At 57.2% G+C, this 23,722-nt stretch overlaps 9 protein-coding genes across 9 annotated transcripts; 6 read left to right on the top strand and 3 right to left on the bottom strand.

The window, feature by feature from the left end:
• The first annotated feature begins 64 nt into the window (after window positions 1-64).
• On the top strand, window positions 65-2,101 carry SCHCODRAFT_02746982 (uncharacterized protein). Its single transcript, XM_050347203.1, has 3 exons — window positions 65-233; window positions 292-1,898; window positions 1,951-2,101. Exons 1-3 carry the CDS (start codon window positions 226-228, stop codon window positions 1,962-1,964), a joined length of 1,629 nt encoding a protein of 542 aa, XP_050201327.1. The 5' UTR covers window positions 65-225; the 3' UTR covers window positions 1,965-2,101.
• A 379-nt stretch (window positions 2,102-2,480) lies between these two features.
• Window positions 2,481-4,435, top strand: SCHCODRAFT_02687043 (uncharacterized protein). The gene is made up of 2 exons (XM_003033475.3): window positions 2,481-2,493; window positions 2,543-4,435. Exon 2 carries the CDS (start codon window positions 2,561-2,563, stop codon window positions 4,352-4,354), a length of 1,794 nt encoding a protein of 597 aa, XP_003033521.2. The 5' UTR covers window positions 2,481-2,493; window positions 2,543-2,560; the 3' UTR covers window positions 4,355-4,435.
• SCHCODRAFT_02537098 (Actin/actin-like protein) lies at window positions 4,265-6,251 on the bottom strand. The gene is made up of 8 exons (XM_003032905.2): window positions 6,173-6,251; window positions 6,083-6,125; window positions 5,676-6,029; window positions 5,399-5,621; window positions 5,284-5,347; window positions 5,136-5,238; window positions 4,904-5,079; window positions 4,265-4,752 (listed from the first exon to the last, which is right to left on the bottom strand). The coding sequence occupies exons 1-8, from the start codon at window positions 6,212-6,214 to the stop codon at window positions 4,585-4,587; spliced, it is 1,173 nt and encodes a 390-aa protein (XP_003032951.1). The 5' UTR covers window positions 6,215-6,251; the 3' UTR covers window positions 4,265-4,584.
• Window positions 6,252-7,036: 785 nt separating this feature from the next.
• SCHCODRAFT_01188523 (P-loop containing nucleoside triphosphate hydrolase protein) lies at window positions 7,037-10,945 on the top strand. The gene is made up of 5 exons (XM_050341198.1): window positions 7,037-7,699; window positions 7,748-8,613; window positions 8,666-9,032; window positions 9,086-10,644; window positions 10,696-10,945. Exons 1-5 carry the CDS (start codon window positions 7,045-7,047, stop codon window positions 10,711-10,713), a joined length of 3,465 nt encoding a protein of 1,154 aa, XP_050201326.1. The 5' UTR covers window positions 7,037-7,044; the 3' UTR covers window positions 10,714-10,945.
• Window positions 10,946-11,708: 763 nt separating this feature from the next.
• On the top strand, window positions 11,709-14,461 carry SCHCODRAFT_02677222 (uncharacterized protein; the record flags this gene model as incomplete). Its single annotated transcript, XM_003033473.2, has 8 exons — window positions 11,709-12,160; window positions 12,213-12,301; window positions 12,355-13,072; window positions 13,508-13,592; window positions 13,643-13,724; window positions 13,776-13,927; window positions 13,980-14,355; window positions 14,412-14,461. The coding sequence occupies exons 1-8, from the start codon at window positions 12,108-12,110 to the stop codon at window positions 14,459-14,461; spliced, it is 1,605 nt and encodes a 534-aa protein (XP_003033519.1). The 5' UTR covers window positions 11,709-12,107.
• An 896-nt stretch (window positions 14,462-15,357) lies between these two features.
• Window positions 15,358-16,558, top strand: SCHCODRAFT_02666000 (uncharacterized protein; the record flags this gene model as incomplete). Its single annotated transcript, XM_003033472.2, has 4 exons — window positions 15,358-15,405; window positions 15,456-15,537; window positions 15,588-15,739; window positions 15,791-16,558. The coding sequence occupies 4 exons, from the start codon at window positions 15,358-15,360 to the stop codon at window positions 16,556-16,558; spliced, it is 1,050 nt and encodes a 349-aa protein (XP_003033518.1).
• A 300-nt stretch (window positions 16,559-16,858) lies between these two features.
• On the bottom strand, window positions 16,859-18,378 carry SCHCODRAFT_02620155 (uncharacterized protein). Its single transcript, XM_003032904.2, has 3 exons — window positions 17,890-18,378; window positions 17,635-17,837; window positions 16,859-17,585 (listed from the first exon to the last, which is right to left on the bottom strand). The coding sequence occupies exons 1-3, from the start codon at window positions 18,361-18,363 to the stop codon at window positions 17,150-17,152; spliced, it is 1,113 nt and encodes a 370-aa protein (XP_003032950.2). The 5' UTR covers window positions 18,364-18,378; the 3' UTR covers window positions 16,859-17,149.
• A 1,108-nt stretch (window positions 18,379-19,486) lies between these two features.
• Window positions 19,487-19,941, top strand: SCHCODRAFT_02620152 (DUF1242-domain-containing protein). The gene is made up of 3 exons (XM_003033471.2): window positions 19,487-19,651; window positions 19,708-19,817; window positions 19,868-19,941. The coding sequence occupies exons 1-3, from the start codon at window positions 19,649-19,651 to the stop codon at window positions 19,917-19,919; spliced, it is 165 nt and encodes a 54-aa protein (XP_003033517.2). The 5' UTR covers window positions 19,487-19,648; the 3' UTR covers window positions 19,920-19,941.
• Window positions 19,942-20,504: 563 nt separating this feature from the next.
• On the bottom strand, window positions 20,505-23,045 carry SCHCODRAFT_02620145 (uncharacterized protein). The gene is made up of 4 exons (XM_003032903.2): window positions 22,654-23,045; window positions 22,220-22,605; window positions 21,937-22,167; window positions 20,505-21,888 (listed from the first exon to the last, which is right to left on the bottom strand). The coding sequence occupies exons 1-4, from the start codon at window positions 22,805-22,807 to the stop codon at window positions 21,352-21,354; spliced, it is 1,308 nt and encodes a 435-aa protein (XP_003032949.1). The 5' UTR covers window positions 22,808-23,045; the 3' UTR covers window positions 20,505-21,351.
• Window positions 23,046-23,722: the final 677 nt, after the last annotated feature.

Genomic DNA, 23,722 nt, shown 5'->3' with positions numbered 1-23,722 from the left:
GTGATCGCCGGATTTGGCAATTTTTGAGATTTGCGCTTGTTTGGAGCGGACTTTCGGATTTGCTCTTGTTTTGGACGTCCGTGTTGGATTTGGCAAGTTCGGGCTGACGCAACGGACCAAGCCTCCCTCGGCGCGTCGGCTTCGTGTCCTATCGCACTCGGACGCGCGGGAACGATTCTACACCCCGAAACGCGCCTTGACAAAGTATCGCGAGCGCTTTTTGCCATGACTGAGTGAGCACGACCAACCTGATCCGAATTTATTCTTTTCTGACGAGCATTTGTGGCACAGACTGGAAAAGTTGGCTGCCGAGACGGACGCTCTCGCCAAAGGTTCTGCCTTCTCCTCGGGGAACCCTTCGCTCTATGATGTTCAAATCATGCGAGCGCAGACAGCCCGCCTCGACGTGGAGATTGAGCGGATGGAGGCTCGGCTCGCCGAAGCGCGTCGGGTACGCGATTTGAGCAAGGCGGTTGTCGCTCCCATTCGCCGCCTACCACCCGAGCTACTTTCGGAGGTCTTCCTCCTGGCGGCGCCGGCAACCTGGTACGACGAGTGCAGCGGCGACAGAATGCAGGACATCCGGTACGCCGAGGTCTGTCGCGGTTGGCGGGCCATCGCGCTGGGCACGCACGCACTCTGGAACACGATCAAGATTGTCGTGGAGGAAGAGAGCACGTCGGAAAACGAGGACGAAGATGAGGACGAGGATGAATCTGACAGCGAGGACGGCCATCGCCCGCTCTCGAAGAGTAAGCGAAATCAGCGATGGGATCATATTGTCGACGTCTGGCTCGCGCGCTCCGGCGGCGCACTGCTCAACGTCACCTTCCTCAACGGCATGGGAGACGATGCGGTCGATGTGGGCGTGTCCGCGTGGAAGCGCCTTGTCGCGGAATGTCACAGATGGCGCTCCGTCCACGTACAAGCGCCATATGAGTTCTACGAAGGCCTCGAGGATCTGCACTTTCCCGCTCTTGTCGACATTCACTTGTCGGCTGGGGGCTGGGAGGAAGAAGCTCTGACCCATCCGCATCCCGTTCCTGCCTTCACGCACGCGCCCAACATGCGCCGCCTCACTTGCGAGGATGTGAGGGTCCAGTACTGGTTCCCGGACGTCCTGCCGTCGGTGCCCTCTTCGTGGAAACCGTCCACTGTGCATGTAATCTGCTCGGAATCGATGCACGACATGCAGGCGGCCGCGTACCCTATTACGCTCTGCGCGGAGTCCGTGGAGACATGCCTAATGATGCTAACCTGCGCCCCTCGCCCTTTCGACCCGCCGCAGACTCGCACGCGCATGTCCCGCCTCAAGACCCTCGGGACGGCCAACAGAGGCTGCGAGCTGCTCTACTACATCGACGCGCCGGCCCTCACGACCCTTCATATGATGGCGCGCGGATCTACCTTGAGTGAGGGCATCTACGCTGATCAAATGGCCTGCCTAAAAGTCATGCTCCTCCGCGACTTGTCTATGCGGCTTGAATCCCTACTACTCACCGATATCTCTGCATCCTGCGGCGATATCATCGAGTGCTTGGAGCTCCTTCCCTCCCTAGGCCAGTTCTCCCTCGAGCGCATCCGGCTCGGAAGAAATGGGCCGTTCGACATAATACCTCTGTTGCGCAAGCTGACGCGCGACAACTCGCGACCGGAATCTCTCACCTTCCTCCCGCACCTCGGCGACCTGACGCTCAGCTGGCGGACTGCATACGGTCGACAAGAGCGCGAGCTTTGCATGCCAATTCTGACCGACATGGTCATCTCAAGACTCGAGGACATCGACGCGGAGGAGTACCATGAGGGATTGTATGATTTTGAGACCAACCTGGACCCGGATCTGACGTTGGATGATGTTCTCGATATTGCTATGGAACGCGAGAAGACGTCGAAAAAAGGTGCGCTATATAGAAGTCAATGTGCCACGCATTAATCTAATGAGTTGCTCAGAATCAACGACGTGAGGAAGGGATCAAATTCTAGCTGTGCCCATTCCAGCCTCTCGACCCAGTTGTTTCTCCGCATGCCAATATGTATGCTCTAGAAACGAATCGAACACTCTGACGTAGCATGCTTGCTACACGCTCTTGATTTCTTTTTGGCGCCGAATCTCTTTGCAATGGAGCCAACAGAAGCGCGCGCTATGGCCCCGTATACACGCGTCGATTTCCGAAGTTGAACATCGAATCACATGCGGTCACGTGCACCCCGGGGCCCGGGCCCCGTTTGCTCAACGCGAATTTCGCATTCCATCTTTGAGCTGTGCTTACATGCCTTTCATGGAAACTATGTTCATGACGACTTTTTTTGCAGCTGCTCCCTACCATACTACTTAGGTATGTGGTGCTCATGTTCGCACTTCCAAACATGATACACATGATGGCACGGGGCCGTGAGCAAATTAGGTCAGGATCAGATTCCCGCGAAGCGCGTCGTGTTTCTTCCCCGACCTCCATGACACTGATACACATATGCCCCTGGGAGGTCTCAACTGTAAGTCTCTGCACTGACTGTTCTTGCACACGAGCTGACGTTGAGATAGCACACCTCAAGTGCCGAGATGGAACTGAGGGCCGACGACTTGACAACAGCCTCTATGCGCGCCGACATCGCGACCCTATCTCTGCATAGGAGCGGCCATGTACCCTCACCTGAGGAAGCCTACCTGCTGAAGAAAAGGATCGCTATTTTCGAAGAGGAGATCTCTGCATCACCCTCGTCGACTTCTGCTCTCGCCGACCACCTCGCTCTACACAAGGCCCTTCTGTCCCCCATTCGCCGACTGTACCCCGAGATACTGTCGTATATATTCACCCTGGCAACTCCTGAGGATTGGTACGAGAAGAAAAGTGGAACAATTGCTCACCCGTGTACTCAGATTTGCTTTCTCTGGCGCGAGATCACCATAGGTACTCCCGTGTTATGGAGTACGATCAATATCTTCGTAGGGATGCCGGACGAGGAGCGTTTATTCGGCTTTGATCCCGATGAGGAGGACGAGGATGATAGCGGAATCCCCGTGTCTGATTTCTTTGAGTCCGACTCCATCGATGCCAATCCCTACACATGGTATGAAGAGGAGGATGCAGGCGACTCGGACGACGACGACAACGGTGCCTCCTCAGGTACGGTGGCGGAAGAGAAGTGGGCGTTGATTACCACGACATACATCGAGCGCTCAGCACAAAGGCCGCTCTCTATCACGTACGGCGCTGGGAGGGAGTATGTCAATCGATCTGCAAGCTCTGAGCGAAGCTGGAGACTACTCGCGCAGGAGAAGGCAAGGTGGATGTCTGCCGACCTTACAGTCCCCGTCGAGGTCTTCCGCGTCAAAGGGCCGTCCAGGCCCGTCCCCCTCCTGGAATCTTTGCGCTTGAGCCTGTACTCAGAGGCGCACGACCAATACAGCCCGCTCGACTTCTTTTGGGATGCTCCTCTTCTTCGTCAGATCGTCATTGATCCCCACGCTATACCGACTGGGGAGGAGACTATATTGCCGCCGTGGTGCCCAACCGATCTCTGTGTCTGCGGACATACACCACGGCCATATAACGTGATAGATGCTGGTCGGCTCATAAGGCAATGCGCGTCTACGCTCGAGAACGGTGGCATATGGGTCTCCCAGATCACAGGCGACGAAGATGTGCCGCCGGCGCTGATGACAGACTTTCCTGCCCTTCGCTCCCTCGTTGTTCTCGACGAAGCATTCGAGATGTTGGGCTTCATCCGCTCCGCGCCGGAGCTGCAGAGCGTTCTCCTGCGCGAGACGACGAGCGCACGCACTGGGCTTTTACAGCTACAGGCATTCTCTGCGATGCTGGCCCGTGCGTCGTGGCCTTCCCTGACATCACTCACCCTCCTTGACGTTCGAGCGCCGCCCGAGGCGGCTATCGAGTGCTTGAGGGCCGCCAGTATGCTCTCAGAGCTCGTCATACGCGACGAAGACCTCATGCGCTACTTATCTCAGGAGGAGGAGAGGTCAGGGCCAATGGGGATGAACAGTGATCTCCTGCGGGCGCTGACGCGCTCCCCCGACAAGCCAGACTCGTGCGAGCTCCTGCCAAATCTCTCCCGCCTCGAGGTGCATGGGATACGCGGCGACCATATGATTGCCACAGCGGCGAAGGAGCTGGTGCAGATATTCGCAGACATGATATACTCCCGGGCGCACGCACTGCACGGCCATGAGTCCTTGCAAACGCTGACTGAGTTCTCCAGTTCAGTCACACCGCTAGATAAGTTGACGATAGACTACGTGCAAGAGTTTGGGAACGATATCAGCCATCTGTCCACGAGCAGAACCGCGGACGAGGGGGACGAGCGTACGTCTTTCTCAGTGTCCCCTCCGAAGTGACGTTTCCGACGGCCGATTTTCAGCGGCTGTCTGTCCCACCAAACCCGCATAGTCGTATCCTTTCAAAGTTTGCGAATCAGGGTGGAAAGACATAGAGTGCTAGCGTGACAGTTCACTCTTGGGGCAGTACGAGCGTCCCAACCTGTCGCGCATCTTGTCCATCCAATTCTTACATTCGTATTGCGTGAAATCGTAGTCTCCAATCGTACAGTGTTTGGCACTATCCGCACCTAATCCCCCCTCCCCAGCTTATCCATCGACCGCACGCCCTGCTCAAACCAGTCGTCGCGCGATATCCAGAAATCCTCGCGGTTTTTCATGATGTCCGCGAGTACGGCGCCGCCGAGGAAGACCATGTGCTTCCGGCGGGGCGGGTCCTCGATGCGGATCTTGAATTTCTGCAGGATGGGATGAGCACGAGGCGGCGAGGGAAAGAGAGAGAGGAAAAGAGCAGGGAAGGGGGATTGTGAAGAAGGAAGCGAGGGCAAAAAGGTATACATGGGTACGGAGTGGGGCGATGGCAGAACGAAAGGAAGTGGAGAAACTCACGTTCAAGCGCGACGGATCGCCGTTCAGCACGCGCGTAAGGTAGAGCTGCTTCATTTCCTTCTCGAGACGGCTAGGAAGGCCGGGGTACATGCTGGAACCGCCTGATAGGACGATGTGCTTGTAGAGCTCGCTGCGGACGTCGACGGCGGCGTTCTGAATGGTTTGGAAGAGCATTTCTGGGTCAAGTATTAGTGACATGCGCCTGTGAGATCGGGACGAGTGCAGTACTTACCAGCAACACCGGGTTGCTCGATGTCGACGAGGTGTGGCTGGAACATGCATTCGGGTGCTTCGAAGCGCTCGGAGCCGACCTTGATTGTTCGGCCGTCGGGCAGCTGATAAAGTGTGAGGAGAGGAAGAAGGTAAGATTAGACGCGTACGGTGTAGTTCTCGACTAAGACCGTCGTCTCCTCCGACAATCGAGTGTCGAGGTCGAGGTTGTAGCTGAGCGAGGCAAGTTAGTACACGCTCGCTGCGCGACACACAAGCACGCACCTAACGTAACACAGCTTCTCCTTGATCTCGCGGACGGTCTCGAAGTCGGCGGTTCGGTTGAAGGCGTAGCCACGCATGAGGAGGAGTTTGATGAGGTAGCGGGTGACATCGCGGCCAGCAATGTCCAATCGCCGTGTCAGATGAGGGAGTGCAAAGCCGTCGTATACGGGGACAATGTGTGTGACACCATCTCCTGAGTCGACAACGACACCGGTAGTCAGACCTGCGCAGCCATGCGTCAGCGCTGTGTACAGTGAGCTACAAATCAGCCACGCACCTTGCGCGTAAAGCGTCAACACGGCCTGGATCGCAACGTATACGCCCCCAAGGCCGTACTCCTCGAACATGACCTCCGCCATCTTCTGGCGATTGGCCTTCGGGTTCATGGGCGGCTCGGTGAGGAGGATCTTGCGGCCTTGGGGGTTGATTTTGAGCTTCTCATCGAAGGTGTAGTTCCACAGATAGCGCATGTCCTCCCAGTTCTTGATGATACCGTGCTCCATGGGCTGGGTGACCTGCAGGTAGTTGCGGTTCTCCGCGGCCTCGTCGCCGATCATGATATCCTTGATGACCGCAGACCCAACGCGCTCCTCCGCGCGCAAGATTGGGCGACCGACAATGGAGGGGAAGACTGGACATCGCTGTGATGAGTTTCCATCGCCGCGGGGTATGCTTAGCACGCACCATGCTCAGGGAAATTGGACCCGGCGTAGCCGACTTTCACGAACTGATGGAGGGCTCAGTGTCGTCCGAGACGTTCGCGGAGAGACATACACCAGTTCCGTTGTCGACGACGAGGGGCACTCCGGGATCCATGATGGGGTCAATAATGCAAAGTCAAGTCGCGTCCGTCTTCGCACTGCGCGTCACATTCCGTGTTTGGCGCGGCTTGCCCCTTTCCGGGGAATTCCTTCTTTAGGTAACTCCCTTGCGTCGAACAAACACAGGACCACACTCTGCGCTTCGTTCTTTGTCCTGAACCACCATCCCACGCGAGATTCCCCCTTTACAAATTCCTTCTTCTGCCTCTCTAAACTCCTATGCTACAGCGCGCGGCACCCTCCTTGACTGAACACAACAGCCGTCATTCTCCCGTTCTATGTAGTAAAGCAAGCCGCCTCTTTCAATACCCTACGACCACTCCAGCTGAGCTATCTGAGGTGTATTTCAGACGAAGCAAGAATATCTCGATTATGATCACACACCTGTTTCTCGGGTGCGGCATCCACTTGCAAAGGGTCAACGAGACTCATGAAGCTCAAGCCCTCTGCTGCGCCCGTAATTGGACACTTCTGCAGAGAGAGAGAGTTACACGTCGTGAGTTGTCGTGCGCCAGATCAAGATGAGAGTATGAGACAGCGAGTTGCCAGTGCCACAGCCGGTGAGTGTTCAACCTGTTCTCGGCAAGTGCCGCGTGCCACGTCGCGTGGTCATCAATATTTTCCTGCGATGCGCGGTCCCTATTCCTAATCTCCGTAGGCCCGACAGAGCAGCGACTATGAGAAGGACCGTAGAAATGTTGACCCTCGCATGAGAGATGGGTTGAAATCGAGGCGGTAACACGAATTTGTGGCGTGGGAAATTGCACAATGGCCCAACTGCTCACAAGTGACAATTGCAAGCAAGGTTCCTTTACGCCGGCGATCATGGCAGACGACCTATACAACCTCGAATACCTGTCACTCGTTGCGAAGATCACCCAGGAAATCAGCAATCACACTGGCCTCAGCGACAAAACCCTCGCCGAGTTCGTCATTGCCCTTCATGACCAAGCCAACCAATCCCTCCCCGCGTTCAAGACGAAGCTGCAGGAGATGGGGGCCGACTTCCCCGACTCCTTCATCGAGAATGTCGACCGTCTGATCCTCAGCATGCACCCGAAGCACAAAAAGCGACCGGAGAAGACGAACAATGGCATGAATGTGGACAAGCCTGCAGAGCTGCCAGAGGAGGAGAAGAAGAGGCGGCTGTTCCCTGGGCTCGCGATACAAGACAAGAACCCGCCGCCAGCGGTGGCAGACGACGTCTTCCTGGCCGAGCTCGGTGATCTGGTGTCGGGGAAGAAGGCGCCGCGCACGCGTCCAGCGGAGGACGACTATGACGGCCGGGAAACGAAGCGCCAGCGCCGGAGCCCGAGTCCTCGACGCGGACGCAGCCCCCCGCGCGGCTACAATCGCGGTCGTCGACCGCCACGACTGGACGACCGGCCTGTGGTCTTCAAGATTTACGACGGCAAAGTGACGGGTGTCAAGGATTTCGGGGCATTCGTGCAGCTTGAGGGCATCGCCGGACGAGCAGAAGGCGCGTACCCTTCCCTCTCACGATCGACGTCTTCTGACCCCTGTATAGGTATGGTGCACGTCTCCAATATCCAGAAGGGAGTGCGCATCAATTCGGCTGCTGACCTGCTGAGCAGGAATCAGCCTGTCAAGGTTAAGGTCATGGCCGTCGCTGGCTCGCGCATCACCCTTTCCATGAAGGACGTGAACCAGGTCACGGGCGAGGACCTCACACCCGAGCTGCGCATCAAGTCCGAGGCGGAGATGGAGGAGGACCGCAAGCGTGCTTACTCCGCTGCGTCCTCAGGCGCCAACGCCCTCCCCCTCAACTCGCGCGACGATCCCATGCCCCCTCCAACCCGTTCTGCGAAACGTCTGACGTCGCCGGAGCGCTGGGAGATCAAGCAGCTTATCGCGTCTGGTGCTCTGCCTGCGAGTGACTACCCGGATATCGACGACGACTTCGGCAGCGGTGCGGCTCGCGCGGAGGTCGAGGAGGAGCTTGATATTGAGATCAAAGAAGAGGAACCGCCATTCCTTGCTGGCCAGACGAAGCGCACCCTCGACCTCAGTCCGGTGAAGATCGTCAAGGCTCCGGACGGCTCCCTCAATCGCGCTGCTCTGGCAGGTGCATCACTCGCCAAGGAGCGGCGCGAGCTTCGTCAGCAGGAGGCGAATGAGGCAGCGGACTCACAAGCCCGTGACTTCAGCACTTCCTGGCTGGACCCGATGGCGAAGGAGGGTGACAGGCAGTTTGCGCAGGACTTGCGCGGAAACTTGAAGGGGCAGAAGGCGAGCGAGGCGCCGCGTTGGAAGGAGCAGACTTTCAACAAGGCGACAACTTTCGGAGAGATTACATCGCTCAGCATCCAGGACCAACGACGGTCTCTGCCCATCTACAAGTTGCGCGACCCGTTGTTGAAAGCCATCGACGAGGTAAGCCTCAGCTTGCAATCGCAGACATGCAATTTGCTGACTATGTGTATAGCACCAAGTACTCATCGTCGTCGGCGATACCGGTTCCGGCAAGACTACACAGATGGTTCAGTACCTCGCCGAGGCAGGCTACGCGGACAAGGGCAGAATAGGCTGCACTCAGCCTCGTCGTGTCGCCGCCATGTCGGTCGCCAAGCGTGTCGCGGAGGAGGTCGGCTGTCGTCTCGGGCAGGAAGTCGGGTACACGATCCGTTTCGAGGACTGCACAAGTCCGGAGACGCGCATCAAGTACATGACGGATGGTATGCTGCAGCGAGAGTGTCTGATTGATCCTCTGTGCTCGCAATACTCAGTCATCATGCTTGACGAGGCTCACGAACGGACCATTGCAACGGACGTTCTGTTCGGACTGCTAAAGAGTACGTGCCTACTTTCTAATGTTGGCATCATTCGGTCCTGACCTTCGCTGCAGAGGCTGTCAAGCGCAGACCAGACCTCAAGCTCATCGTCACCTCCGCTACTTTGGATGCTGAGAAGTTCTCCAAGTACTTCTTCGGATGCCCGATCTTCACCATCCCGGGTCGCACATACCCCGTCGAGGTCCTCTACACGAAGGAGCCGGAGTCAGACTACCTCGACGCGTCGCTCATTACGGTCATGCAAATCCACTTGTCTGAGCCGCGCGGCGACATCCTCCTCTTCCTCACCGGTCAAGAAGAGATCGACACGGCTTGCGAGATCCTCTTCGAGCGCATGAAGGCCTTGGGTCCGAAGGTGCCCGAGCTCCTCATCCTACCTATCTACTCCGCCCTACCGTCCGAGGTCCAGTCTCGCGTCTTCGAGCCTACGCCAGAGGGATCTCGGAAGGTCGTCATTGCCACCAACGTCGCCGAGACGAGTCTGACGATCCCCGGTATCTACTACGTTATCGACCCGGGCTTCTCGAAGCAGAACGCGTACGACCCGCGGCTGGGTATGGACTCGCTCGTGGTCATGCCCATCTCGCAGGCGCAGGCGCGGCAGCGGGCGGGTCGTGCAGGGCGGACAGGACCGGGCAAGTGCTATCGCTTGTACACGGAGGCGGCGTTCAGAAACGAGATGCTGCCAAACTCAATCCCGGATATCCAGCGGACGAACCTGTCGACGACGATCTTGCAGCTAAAGGCGATGGGCATCAACGACCTGCTCAGCTTCGACTTCATGGACCCGCCACCAGCGCAGACGATGTTGACGGCGTTGGAGTCGTTGTACGCATTGTCCGCGCTCGACGACGAGGGGCTGTTGACGCGGTTGGGGCGCAAGATGGCGGACTTCCCTATGGAGCCACCGTTGGCGAAGATGCTCATCGCGTCGGTCGAGCTTGGGTGTTCGGAGGAGATTCTGTCCATCGTCGCGATGCTGTCTGTGCAGAGCGTCTTTTACCGCCCGAAGGACAAGCAGGGCCAGGCAGACGCGAAGAAGGCCAAGTTCCATCAGGCAGAGGGCGACCACCTCACGCTGCTCACCGTCTACAACGGCTGGAAGGCGGCGAACTTCTCGAACCCCTGGTGCTACGAGAACTTTATCCAGGCGCGGAGCATGCGGCGCGCTCAGGACGTGCGCAAGCAGCTGCTCGGCATCATGGACCGCTACAAGCACGACGTCCTGAGCGCAGGGCGCGACTACAACCGCGTCCGGCGCGCGATCTGCTCCGGCTACTTCCGGAACACCGCGAAGAAGGACCCGCAGGAGGGCTACAAGACGCTCGTCGAGGGCACGCCCGTGTACATCCACCCGTCCTCCGCGCTGTTCAACCGCGCACCCGAGTGGCTGATCTACCACGAGCTGGTGCTCACAACGCGGGAGTACTGCCACAATGTGACGGCGATCGAGCCCAAGTGGCTGGTGGAGGTCGCGCCGCAGTTCTTCAAGGTGGCGGACGCGAACAAGATCAGTAAGCGGAAGAAGCAGGAGAAGATCGAGCCGCTGTACAACAAGTACGAGAAGCCGGACGAGTGGCGGTTGTCGAAGATCAAGCGGAGTGCGCGTTCGGTATGTCTTTCGTTTGTTCAGACGTGCGCAACGCGCTGACTTCTTTCACAGTCGCAGACCTTTGGCTAGGGGACATCGTTGTCGGCAGTTTGGTAGTTTTATAGAGGACCTAGTTCACAAAACGATGATAACATGGTGGAAGTTCGATGTGTTATGTAATTAAGGCCCATACTGAGCGAGCTAGTGCGTGCGCGCCTTTTCATTCTGCCTCACCGGTGTATTCCAGGATAAGTCACAAGCAGTTGGCTACGTTTAGGTGAAAGAGCGACTACGTTGCTGCTCCTAGGATGATAGTTAGTAAGTCTACGCGCAAATCTACCACATTTCTGAGGGGAACTCGACGTGAACATGTCTCAAAGGACCTCAAAGGATTCCAAAAATTTCGTCCATGCCAACGAAGCATAGCGTATGCGCCAGGGCATAGATCCTTGCGCTGCATATCTAGAGATATGTGCCGCTACTCGGAAATGCCCAAGACATATACAGGATGCCTCGCCGACGCCACAAAGGATATTCCGCATCTATCGCCTGGCCCTGAGCAGGAGGCGTTGATGTGAAATACCATTGTGGTAGCGGTTGTCCAGGCGAAACCTCCACTGCCCGCCGCTCTCATAGCTGTAAGAAAGGCGGACAGCATCCACAGCCCCGCCTGTGCAATCGCGATGGACACAAGTCCACCCACCGTGAGCGTTCGCATTTTAAAGCCCGGAGGCAGGCGTCCAAACTCACGATGGGCCCAAACGTGGATGGGTCTTGCCACCGCTGGCTAGCTGCCTACCCGGCAGTTTCGACAACGATGGCGTGTCGACCCATCTACCACACGCGCCGCGCAGCTGTCCCCCTAACAAACTCAACCAGAGCGCACGACTTCGAAAGCCGCGAGCTCTCGCCAGGTGGGGACTCATCCACACGCTAGTGGTAATCAGTTGGCCTGCATCCGGACGATCATGGTCTTTCTCAGACAGTGGGCGCTCCTTTATATCTGCGCCGGATCGCCGGACCGGGAAACCCGACCATTCATCGCCCATCACCACGCCTCATGGTTGCTTGTGTCCGACGCTCATGTGCAATCTGCTTATGACGCCTCCACGCCCCAGCTTTGTGTGCGTATCTCTGCTCTGGCATGCTCCCGGTATGAACCCTCGATCAAAATCCATGACTACTGCACCGCCAATGTTACAAATGATCATGAACCTCGAGCTCAAGGCGTCCTTAGCAGCACTAGACTTGGTTTACGGCGGATATATGGGGAAAACTGGCCCTGCGTGTGACTTCTGGATGCTGTAGGGTTCGCGAGTTTATGTCTATGGGTTCCAATAGATGTGAGCTTGTGGTCCGGACGAGCGCCCGGTCATAAGCATGTCTCGATCATCGTCCGCATATAAAGAACGGCGCGAACGACTTCAGGAGCCAACAACGCCATTAAACTCATCCCAGTAACAGCACAGCGCACATACCCAGAAATGGCTCGTGGCAAAGCAAAGGAGACAAGGATTGACTATACGGTGTCGCAGGGGTAAGTAGCCGGCATTCATGCACTTCGCTTCGGCGCTAACATCCAGCCACAGTCAGCGCGGACGCAATCCCGGAATTGGCAAGAAGTTGAAGCGAGTTCAGGAAACGGGAATGTACCAAATTCTTCCGCCTACAGTGGAAGGTTCGTGCTCATCTGTTCGTCGAGAGATTATCCTCGTTCTTATCGAAGCACAGATTTGCCTGCGCACGGCGCGGACGAACTCGGCCCCCAATTCCCCTCGACGTATACGAACTACAGCGTCAATGTCGCCAGTGTTGCGGATCTCCGCGTAGTCATCGAGGAATTCAACGAGAGGAACGTTCGCTATGGCATCGACGTGACCTACAACCTCAACAAAGGCTCACTCGAGGATACTGACCCCCTCGAAGCTCCTAACCTCGTCTCATTCAGTATCAAGGCCGAGAATCTCGATGCAGAGAAACGTGCGCAGGTCGGCGAGCTGCTCAACATCGTCACGCCGCAGAATCTCGTTTACGTGAGGCTATCGCTGCTCGGTGGCAGGCCAACCAAGGCACTCGACACCAGCGTCTTCGACTTCCTCGGCCGCCCACTATCAACGCTCACGCACGTCAGCCTCGAGCTGTCATTCTGCTACAAGGCAGGCCTCCTTGAGTATCTCGTATCCGACGCTGCCGCCCATCTCGTATCTCTGGAGCTTCAGACCAATAGCGCCGTGGCGGACATCATCTTCGAGGCTCTACGGAACGAGGACTACCACGCACTGCCAAACCTGCAGCGCCTTTGTCTCCGCCTTAAAGTCCTGCCAGTTGATCGCCTCTTCGAGGCGCTGAAACTGCGTCATGACCACGGACTTCGTGACCCTCTCCGCGTCGAGATCGTGCAGGAAGTCGACCCGGATATTCGCGAGAGGGCGTTCGACCTGGGCGTCAGGTTCCGCGATCCCCCTGTATTTCGTACCAGATAATCACAGATGCAATCGTATCTTCTGGGGATTATAACGTGGCTGGTCCGCTCTGACAACTTGAATTACTTCAAGTATTTGTGATGTGGTGTGCTGGCGTATGCTTCACTATTCTCTACCTAAGCTCGCTTAGATGTTCGAGGATATGGGAAGCATAATTTTTGATCTCGTCTATATACGTCAAAAAAGCCGCAAACTCGACAACGCTGAAGGGCAAGAAAAGAGACACGGCGGCTCGGGTTGAACTTGTTGATCTCCACGTGATGTGATTTCCGGCATTTGCCGAAACAAGTTGAACAATCACAAAGAGTGGCAGCGCGTTCTTGTTTCTCTCATCTTCATCTGGCGCGCAGCGGCCCACGCGCCGTATCTCTTCTGCTAACGATGTTTGATCTGTATGCTAGATGTCCAATCACTGGTGCAGAGGAGAACTTGTACATCATCAACCTCATCGCCCTTTCCGCAGCGGACGCTACGACGGAGCTACAGGTGTGTAACAATGGTCATGCTTTCTGCTATGAGTCTCATGAGGTTCATAGAGGGCTCAAATGGAGTGGGCTTGGGGCTTAGAACGGGGAGGCTTCCTGTACTACGTGGATAGTCCACCTAACGAGATTTGCTGTGGGTGCCATTCTCCGTCTTTCGAGTCGTCTGCTAACGTCTTTTCCCTAGTACATTCCGACATCGTTCGTCAGTATAATGCTGGAGACTTTGTACTCCTGCCGACGCACAAGACATATATGGACGCAATGGCCTTCACCCAGCGAGCGGGCGGTTGGCACCGTGATGAAGAAGATGATTCGCCACGGCGCCCTCTAACAGCAGTACGTGGAAATCCCCCCACCCACCGACACTTGAAGCTGACCTTTGATCTAGCTTGGCAGCTCCTTCCGTTACGTTTTCATCCCTCTCAATACTCGGGCGGAAAAACTGATCCCTGGCTCACTCATGCAACCTCAGACCGACGAAGACTGGAACCATGGTATACACCCGATTACTGGCGAGGCTTTCTACAGTTGGGTCAAGGATTATCCTGTCGTCGAGATTCACAGTCACCCGGTCTCGGTATGCGCGATGGCTCAAGAGGCCTTGGATTATGCGCCGCCGGTGCACCTCAATCTCACGCCCTGGACTTCCTGTTTGTCGCGCTTGCAGAGGAAGTGGGGCTTCTGCTCGTTATCCATCGAACCCCCTCAGTGGTTTGTCGATACCGACGATCGAAACGACTACTACGACGAGAGCCTGAATGGTAGTGAGGCCACCGGGTATTGTCCGCTTCCAAGCGACAGAGACGAACCGGATCACCAGGTACCACGCTACGCTTCCTCGGCCGGGACGGCCACGCTGCAGGGCAGTAGCCGTATTCTGGAGTGGGCGAAGGGTCTGCCGCGTCCCCGAGCCGTTTACCGCACTTCGCACGTCACGACACAGGCAACCATCCCGGGGTGCTTTCAGTCATCTCCGTGCCGAAAAGTCAATTGCAGGAAGCCAACGGATCAAGGTGGGAAGACTCCAAGCTGGGCTCTGCGGAATGGACACTTTCCGACCCGCACGTTCACAAGTAACGACTGGGCATTATTCGTCTATGGGAGCAGGTTATCGGAAGACGATGACGGGTATACAGACTGAAATATATTCTTCCAATTTGACTATCGCGTGAGCTGTGGCCTTTTACGAGCACATCGCTAAGCCCCTTCAAGTTGCGAGTTGGTGTCGAGCTATAGCCTATAGGATCCACCGCAAGCATTGCTTTGTGTGGCAACCTGGTCAACCGACCGTAGAGTAGTTTCACCCCCACGTTGGTACACAGAAGACGCTTGGACAATGGATTGTAATGCCTTAGGTTGGAATGCAAGCGTCCGGAAGCTCCCAGCCGGCTGCAAACATGATCTCAGCAACGTTGTGCACACCGTGCCGCGCACGGGAAGGCCGACTCCACAATGCAAAGGGGCAGAAACCAGTCGATTGGAGGCATCACATGCTTAGACAACTCTTCTCATAACGAGCGACGCATCCCAAGCTTGCGAGTCAATTCGCAAGATAGAAGAAGCGGAGAGAGGCGTGGCAGTCACGTGGTTTAGTGGCGCGCCGCGACTTGGTCACGGTGTGACCGGCTCGGTCCGATGTCACTCGCGTCTTCGCTCTTACCCTGATCTAGCCCTCCGTTTAAACTCCAATTTCGATGAGATACGACATGTCTTGCGGATACATGAAGATGTGTCCAATCACGGGCGCAGTAGAGGGGCTGAGCTACATGAGCCTCATTGACCCTTTAGCAGTGGATGCTGCAACGGAGCCACAGGTATGGATCGGCCCTCTGGCTTTACGCGCTGCGTCTGATGTGCGATACAGATAGCCAAAACGGAGTGGATGTGGGGTATTGAAAGAGGAGGCATTCTATACTACGTGGACAGCCCATACAACAAGATCTCCTGTGCGTGTCTTCCTCTTTCCGTCGGTTACTCTTCTGAACCTTTTGTACAGTCCGTTCCGATATCACCGTGATGTACTTCAACGGCGACTTTATACTCCTTCCCACCCACAAGACATATATGGATGCGATGGTCTTTAGCAAGCGAGCTGGTTGCTTTTGCCGTGACGAAGAAGATGATTCGCCGCGACGCCCTTTGACAGCAGTACGCCTACGCTTTGACATTTACCCCAACTCAATGCTTACCGTCCTTTAGCTGGGCACATCCTTCCGCTACGTTTTTATTTCGCTCACGGACGCTGCACGAAATTTGCTCCGGGAATCCATAATGCCAAGTCAAACCGACGAAGACTGGAACGGCGGTATTAACCCAGCCACTGGCAAGGTCATGCCGTCCTCGGTCAAGGACTACCCTGTAGTCGAGGTGCACAGCAACCCGGTCTCGGTATGCGCGTATGCCCAGGAGGTGCTGGACGCCGTGAAGGGGCCGAAGCCGCTCGACATCGTGCACTGGACCAACTGCCTATTTCACTTCCAGATGCGATGGAGCATGCACTCGTATTTGCAAGCCCCCGAGTGGTTTGTCGAGACCGACGATCGGAACGACCACTACGACGAGAGTCTGAGTGGTAGTGAGGCGACCGGGTACTGTCCGCTACCGAAGGACGGCGGTCAATCGCGTGGCCGGGTTCCGCGCTATGCGTCCTCGTCCGGCACTGCCGACTCGCAGACCAGCAGCCGTGTTATGGAGTGGGCGAAAGGTATACCGCGTCCCAGGACCGTTCGATCCTCGTCTCCAGGCCGATTCTCTCGCTCCGCGGCGAAGGGCACCATCCCTGGGTGCTTTCAGTCCTCTCCGTGCCGCAAAGTCAAGCGTGCGAAGTCCAGTAGGTCCGGAGGAAAGGTACCGAGCTGGACGCAGCAAAATGGTCGCTTTCCAACCCATGTGTTTACGAGCAACGACTGGGCGATGTTCTTCTATGGGACGAGGTTGTCGGAGGATGACGACGGGTACACTGACTGAAATAGATTCTTACAACTCAACTAACGCGTGAGCCGTAACCATTTCCAAGTGCATAGGTGAGTCTCTAGCCAGCCCGTGCCGAGGAACATGTGTTTAGGTCAAATGCAAGCACTGTGGTGGCAAACCTATATGTTGAATTTACGCGGCCGCGTTCCCCGCTTACCAGCCCGAGATCATGCGAGGACACGCGTACGGCACGTGCGTGCGTGTTTCTTTTCTGCTTTGGGCAGCAGCATTCTCCTTGACGGCCTTATCAAACTCGCTGGATCAACCGGCAAATTGCCTGCACTCCAGTAGCAATGAAAACTCCAAACAACATGTCTATATCCTGACCAACCTCTAGTCTACGAGATGGTGACCAGACCATGGTCAATCTTATCCAGCTAGTTTACTACCAGAAACAAGCCCGAGTACAACAGCGTAAGTATAAAGTAATGTGGTCGTGCAATGGTATTCGTAACATGTCCTATAGGAGGAGCGGGGCGTATGTCCCATGAAACAAGGGCGTGATAACGTGTCAAGGGCCTGAGGGATATCAAGAAGGGAGATACAAGGGAGTAGAGCAACGAGGAGCACATTGCTACTATTAGCTTACTTCGCCTCCGCGGATCCGTTCGTGCTGTTCACCGCTGCTGCCGTCTCCGCGGTCTTCTGCTGCGTGCGGGTGACGACCTCCGTGATCCCCTTCTTTACGTTCTCCAACAGCGGCGTCACGCGCTCGCGCACTTGCTCGCCGACCTTGCGCGCCTTCTCCTGCAGCGGCACATCCTTCGCCGTGATCGTCTCGCGGAGCTCAGCGGCCGTCGCGGTGAGGTTTGCGGACAGATCGGCGTACGTCTGGCGGAGGTGCGGCTGAATCTGCGCGGTCGAGTCGTGGAGGGAGGCCGACAGTGCGGCGGTCGTCTCCTGCAGCTTCTGAAGCTGCTGCGCCAGCGTGTCGGAAAGGCCGTGCACACGGGTCTGGACGGAGGTGACGGAGGAGGAGGCGGCAGCGGAGAGGGACTGGGCGGTTTCGGTGGCTTTCTGACTGCGAGGGGGTTAGCGGTGTGGGAAGAGCGAGGTGGAAGGGGACGTACACAAGAACGGACTGTGCCTGCAGCTGCTTGAGCTGCTCGGTGGAGTAGACGGAGATGTGGTCGGTGAGGGCCTTGGTAAGGGCGAGGGCGCGCTGGTACTGGTACTTGGCTTCGGTGGTAGGGGAGGGAGGGGTGGCGTCCTTGGCTGCACCGATCTCGGCGTTCAAGCGAGCCTCAATGTAGTCGACGATGGGTGCGAAACGCTAGGGGTGGAGTAAGTAATGCGTCAATGATAAGGGAATAGAAGAGACGCACCCCATCGATCTCCTGCACGACGTGGAGCGCCGGACTGCGTACGCGCTCGTCGAGGGTCTTATTAACGCCAGTGACGGCGCTATCGCGGCGCGTGCGCACGTACTCCGTCGCACTTTGCCTGCGCTCGCGCACAAAGTTGGCCACGTCCTCCGGCTGGGCCTTGAAAGGGTATGGGTAGCGTGCCTCCACAACGTCGAGGCCCTTGTTAGCGAGACCGTCCGCCTGAACGATCAAAGGCGCGAGGCGCTGCTGCAGCGGCTCCGCGTACTTGTACGCCGAGGTCGAGAAGCCCTTGGCGGTCGAGTACGACGAAGAAGTATAGGCGTTCGTCGCCAGCACCTCGTTCAGCTTGTCGATAGACGCAGCGATCAGGGGGATCGCGAAGACGCGGTGCAGCGCGGTGAACTCCGCCGCGGTCGGCGACGGCGGCGCAGTAGAGGTCGAGGGCATCGGAACTGAGGACGTATCTGCCATGGCGGATGAGAGAATGCAGAAAATTGGGTGCGATAAGATGGAGACGGTGCCCTTTTATGAGCTGCGCGGGTTGCATGTGATTTTGGATTGTCCGTGAAATTCCCTGGCGGATAAGATAAGATAAATTGTTGACGGGATCAAAGGCTATTCAGCCCGATTTTGGGTCACAGGTCATGGGGTCCTCTTCGCGAACTTCCATGGCGCGTACCTTTCGGCCTGCTGAATGCAGTTAGGTCTCCAGCAGGCGGAAAGTTCATCGGAGAGCGCGGCGAGCCCGCATTCCCATTGGTCCAGCGCTTGAAGCGGGCGCTGGCATGTGTTTTTCCTCACCCAAAAATCCAGGCGCCGCCACTCGCGTGAAGGATAAAACGTCCCTTCGCGCCTGGAACAGATGTTCCGCTGGATGCAGAGCCCGTGAAATCGCCTCCAATGCAGCGGGCATACGACGCCTGGCGACTGGATCTGCAGTGCGCAGGAGGAGTGTATGGCGTAGGCAGCGGCGAGCGCAGATATAGCGACGCAGACCATGTCTTATCGTTACTTGACATGACATGAAGACGACAATGAATGGCGAGGTTCCTTCTCATCTGCAGACGCGATGACTCTTCCGTGCCCTGTCTAGCATGCCCTCCCACAATCTCAATGAAGGTGAGACCCACCTACGCGCTGGAAGCCACCCTGATTTTCCGGATACGCCGGACTGTCGGACTGCCCATTGACCTCCACCTGTTCGTTCTCCCCGCAAACTCCTCCCCACCCCCACCTTCGTTTGCCACCAATGAGGCTGGATGCCAAAGGCACGACGCTGCGGAGAATCTATGAGCGAGATGCCGCAGCGTGTCAGCCCCCACAACGTCCAGCCCTCGATTTATGGCCCTGGCCAATGGGCTGGACACAAGTGCACAGTGTCTAAGTGTCCGAAGGTTACCAAGTACAACGAGCTATCAGCTCTAGTCAGTCCTCGTCGATTCCAGGTAATTCGCCTGCCGGTCCCATGAGCTTCACCAAACGTATCCGAGCCCCTAGTAGCCAGATGTTTTTTCCATACCATCCTAGCGCGATGTGGAAGGATGTAGACTCTACGTCAGGGCCACGTACAAAGCCTTCCTAATTCGGAACGCCGGTGACGGATGCGGCAAGTCGCGTGGATTCGCGACACGCGTGGCACATTCCATGCCTCTCGCCATCATCACCTCCCGGAGTCGGTAGTCCATTGTTCCCCTCGAGTACTGCTCCACCCTTCCCTCTTTCTCTTTCGACTCGAACTCCGAAGGACTGACTAGTCATGGTACGAACGAAGCAGCACTGAACGTCGGGAAGCAAACGTCTGAACAACGCGTCTAGTCCGCCCTCTTCAACTTCCAATCCCTCCTTCTGGTCATCCTTCTTGTGATCTGCACATGTACATATGTGCGCGGGATTATGCCCAGATTGATAGACCGGAATAAGGAGGGGTGCGTGTCACTTACCGTTCTGCATGCTCGACACTGACCCAACTGCGCAGGTTCCTAGGGCTGTTCTGGATGTCTGCAAGGATAGGCGCGTTGGCCAACTGACATACGCCTCGTGCAGCGGGACTGATGTATGATGCAGGAGAACGCTTGTCACCATACGTAGCACTGGCATGCGTAGCTATGGCGGTCAAAATATTGATGGAGTGAGGGCGCTGCAGGTCATGCACACGACGAGGTGCGGGGCATGCCATCTTGTTCATGCCCTAGCTGACGCCTTTTCAACATCAGAGCCCCCGCTTGTACGCTTGCGCTGCGCCGCACCCGCATCATGCTCGACAGACGCTGGGTGAGGCATACATCTACCCACGTCCCACGATCGACGCCTGCGGCTGGGTATGCGCGTGTCGCGCCAGTCCAGCTATGCGACCATATGCACTACGTATACCCAGTGACGCTGTATCATGATCAATTACATGACTTGCTTCCCGACTGTCCGCGGCAACTTCGAAAGTCCCTTCAGCGCCCGTCCCGAGGATGGTCCCTCGGAGCGTGAAAACGTGAGGCGTTGCAACCAGATTACTATCGAAGACATGCAAGCAGCCTACAGACACAACGACCAGCCCAGATTCCTGTCAAAATTATAGAAAGCACGATAGTTTCCAATTGAGGCATACTTACACGCTCATGTAAATGCAAGAAAAATCCATTCCAACTGAGCTCCAGATACATGTACTGTAATCGATAAATACGAATACGTAGCGCCGCTGCTCGATTACACTGACAGGGTGATGTATGTAGGCAACTGGAGTATATAGGTGGCCGGCCGCGCCCGTTATCTGGAGTGGGGCTGTATACTGAACAAGTACGCGCAGCCGCGCAGTCGGCGGTGGTTATCAGTAGCTCGACAGAACAGGTATGTAGACAGAAAGAAACAGAAAAAGACATAAGCGAACTCCAAAGGTAGTACAGCTGCAGAAAGCTCCGAGGATGCGGGGTATGGGCCATGGGTGGCGCGCGGTGGGCCCTGGATGATGGCACAGGCGAGGGGCTGGGACAGGGTGTGGAGGGCGAGACGGGAGGATGGAGGGCGTGAACTAGTATGTCGACTGTACGTGGACACAGGACAAGAACAGCGATGTCGACCACGCGAGGCTCCAACCCGCCGTCGGAGTCCGTGCAGGGTACAGAAATAGCTCAACGGTGTAGACGTAGATGTACAGCGAAGACGAAGGGGAGGTATAAGCCATGACGGCGCGCAAGGCAGCGCCGCGGGAACAGTGCGCGATACGGTGACGCGAGGCGCGCTGCATGGAAGAGGAAGGAAAGGGAGGCATGGAAGTAGAGGCCGGGTCGAGGGCGAAGACGTCGGGATCGGGACGGGGTTAGCGCCAGAGGGGGCTGGGAGTGAGCGTGGTAGGATATGGAAGTTCAGGCGGGTGGATAGGCGAAGCGGCGGTGCGGAGTAGGCGTGCGCAGAGACGTGAAGCACATGAGGGCGTGATGGCGGGGCCGGCACTGATCAACGCGGAGCGAATCACTGCGCATATCCTGCAGCGTGATGCTGCTGCGTGTGGTCGCCGTACGCGTACTGCTGCGTGTCCGCCGTGTACGCGTACGCGCCCTGGTCGTACTCACCGCCGTAGCCGTGCTGTCCCTGCGAGCGCTCCATGTCAGCGTAGCCGCCCTGCTGGTCCGAGTAGCCGCCCGTCCAGCCACCGTACGCGGATGCGTCGTGGTGCTGCATGGGCTGCGCGTTGTACATGTCGTCGTCCGTGTACGCATTGCCCGAGTACTGCACGTTGTCGGTGTACGCGTGTGGGTCGTAGTCGCCGTAGCCACCACCCGTAGCGCCGCGGCCGGCGATGTTGACGCTGGCGACTGAGTCGCGCACGTTGCCACTTCCGGAGCCCGCAGCGAAGGCTGCGTTGGGAGGCATCGGCGCGGTGGGGTCGGTGAACACAGGCTTCTCGGTCATGACCGTCATCGGGCGGTTGGTGTCGACGAAGGACATGCCGCCCATGGTGGTGCGGCGGCCGAGCGTCATCTCGCGGTCCTTGCGTTGTTTGCGGCGCTGAGAATGCATGAGCAGTTGTTTACGAAACGGAACGAGTGCACTCACTGTGCACCAGAGCAAGAGAAGGGCGATGAGGCCGAGACCTGCGAGGCCACCGACAACACCACCAGCGATGGCGCCGGTGCTGATGCCCCCAGAGGCGCTCTTCGCCGCCGAGTTGGACGACGAAGCGCTGGCGATAGCGCCTGTAGCGGACATGGTGGACTTGATCGAGAACGTCGACGAGAGCGTGACGTCGCGCGTCCTCTCGAGCGCACCCACGGACGACGACGACGTCTGTAAGCCGGGGTAAGCAGAGTTATCGTAGCCCATTCGCCAGCGCACGCACCGTGTGAACGGACGACGAGGATGAGGTGGCGACGCGGGCGGCCGAGTTTGCGGTCGTTTGGTGGACGGAGGTCGAGGACTTCGAGGTGGTAACCGGGGGAGGGGTAGACGAGGTCGTGGGCGGGGGCGGGGCGCTCGATGTAGCAACTGATGTCGAGGTAGCGGTCGCAGTAACCACCTGCACCTCCGATGAGGACGTCTCTTGCGCGGGGGGCTGTGATTGCGAGGTTTCCTGCGCGGGGGGCGTGCTGCTGGTCGTCGGCTGCTGCTGCTGTTCGGTGGTCGGCTGGGCGGATTGGGAGGTTTCGGATTGGGCAGGCGGCGCGGTGTCTTGCTGTTGCTGCGTCGTCGTCTGGGCAGGATCGCCCGCAGCGGCGGTGGTCGACGCTGGGTACAAGTCAGCATCCCCTTCGAATGCATTGGGCTAGCACTCACCAGCACCACCCGCAGCCTGGGTGTTAGACGGGCTCGTTGCAGCACCACCGTTGGCAGCGCTGTCCGCAGCACCACCGGCTGCACCGTCCGTCGCGCCTGCACCCGCACCCTCTTGCTGCCGCTTCGCAATGATGCGCTTGTGGATCGAAGACATGTTCTCGGTGTTGGACACTATATATCTTTCTTGTACAGAATACAACTGGCTGTTCACCAGTTCGGCACACCAGAAGTCGGCGGTAGGACTTGCTGCTGCACTGGCCGGCGCCTGCGCTGTTGTGCAAAAGAATGAACGAAGGGGAAAGGAAGGAAAGGGCTCGCAGGCGGGGCGAGCGGGCGCACGATGGGCGTTTGAAGAGGGAGGAGGAGGACCGTGTGACGATGTTCGCTTCAAGTTACTTCGGCAACCAGCGACCGCATCCGGCCGCCGTTCCCTGGACCGTCGTCAAGGCGATAAGGACTTTACCTCCTTGAGCCTCACTCTTCCCGTGTCTTGCAGAGGACTCAGAACTCACGATCTACCGTACACAACTATCTAACTACATAGAAAGGATCTGCCGTATATACGCATTGTGACCGGTCGGCAAGAAATTATTAACGCGGGATTTTCATGGCTCGCCACAGCCCACCGAGGACAGGGACACGCCTACGCCCCGCGCGCCAGGGCGTACCCATCCGAATCGCTCAGACTCACACTTGAATGGCCCACATATCTTGGTTCCGCAAAAGTGATTTGGAACTCCCGGTCATGCACGGAACTCCAGCGATTTGGGAGTTCCGTGGCAATATCCTCGACTGAACTCATACGATTGGGCTTTGTAGAGGCAGTTCACCTTCATACACTGCCCTCGCTATCTTTTTTCGCAAGTAACAGTGCTGCGAATTACAACATGAGCAAGGCATCGCAAAGGCAGCTTTGACTTATAGATGGCGTCTGGCTCTCGGTGTTACAAATCCAGAACAAACTGAGCTCGCCCTACTGAAATCTGACTCGGAAACCCGACAGTCCGCGCACCGACGCGCAGGATGTAGCGCGGAAGGGACTACAACAGACGTGCCGCATAAAGGTATA

The sequence above is a fragment of the Schizophyllum commune genome (assembly GCF_000143185.2).
Source record: "Schizophyllum commune H4-8 unplaced genomic scaffold SCHCOscaffold_4, whole genome shotgun sequence".
NCBI classification, from domain to species: domain Eukaryota; kingdom Fungi; phylum Basidiomycota; class Agaricomycetes; order Agaricales; family Schizophyllaceae; genus Schizophyllum; species Schizophyllum commune.
Note: the sequence above shows the minus strand (reverse complement) of the source record. Positions and strands in the feature narration are given on the sequence as shown.

Coding starts and splice junctions, on each gene's coding strand:
- SCHCODRAFT_02687043 (XM_003033475.3), top strand. CDS start 2,561: ATGGAACTGAGGGCCGACGACTTGACAACAGCCTCTATGCGCGCCGAC.
- SCHCODRAFT_02537098 (XM_003032905.2), bottom strand. CDS start 6,214: ATGGATCCCGGAGTGCCCCTCGTCGTCGACAACGGAACTGGT. Junction 6,030..6,082: donor GTCCAATTTCCCTGAGCATG/GTGCGTGCTAAG, acceptor AGCGATGTCCAG/TCTTCCCCTCCATTGTCGGT. Junction 5,080..5,135: donor CGAGCAACCCGGTGTTGCTG/GTAAGTACTGCA, acceptor TACTTGACCCAG/AAATGCTCTTCCAAACCATT.
- SCHCODRAFT_01188523 (XM_050341198.1), top strand. CDS start 7,045: ATGGCAGACGACCTATACAACCTCGAATACCTGTCACTCGTTGCGAAG. Junction 7,700..7,747: donor CATCGCCGGACGAGCAGAAG/GCGCGTACCCTT, acceptor ACCCCTGTATAG/GTATGGTGCACGTCTCCAAT. Junction 8,614..8,665: donor TGTTGAAAGCCATCGACGAG/GTAAGCCTCAGC, acceptor CTATGTGTATAG/CACCAAGTACTCATCGTCGT.
- SCHCODRAFT_02620155 (XM_003032904.2), bottom strand. CDS start 18,363: ATGGCAGATACGTCCTCAGTTCCGATGCCCTCGACCTCTACTGCGCCG. Junction 17,838..17,889: donor TCGTGCAGGAGATCGATGGG/GTGCGTCTCTTC, acceptor CTCCACCCCTAG/CGTTTCGCACCCATCGTCGA. Junction 17,586..17,634: donor CAGGCACAGTCCGTTCTTGT/GTACGTCCCCTT, acceptor ACCCCCTCGCAG/TCAGAAAGCCACCGAAACCG.
- SCHCODRAFT_02620152 (XM_003033471.2), top strand. Junction 19,818..19,867: donor ATAGACCGGAATAAGGAGGG/GTGCGTGTCACT, acceptor CCAACTGCGCAG/GTTCCTAGGGCTGTTCTGGA.
- SCHCODRAFT_02620145 (XM_003032903.2), bottom strand. CDS start 22,807: ATGTCTTCGATCCACAAGCGCATCATTGCGAAGCGGCAGCAAGAGGGT. Junction 22,606..22,653: donor CCAGGCTGCGGGTGGTGCTG/GTGAGTGCTAGC, acceptor ACTTGTACCCAG/CGTCGACCACCGCCGCTGCG. Junction 21,889..21,936: donor TTCTCTTGCTCTGGTGCACA/GTGAGTGCACTC, acceptor ATGCATTCTCAG/CGCCGCAAACAACGCAAGGA.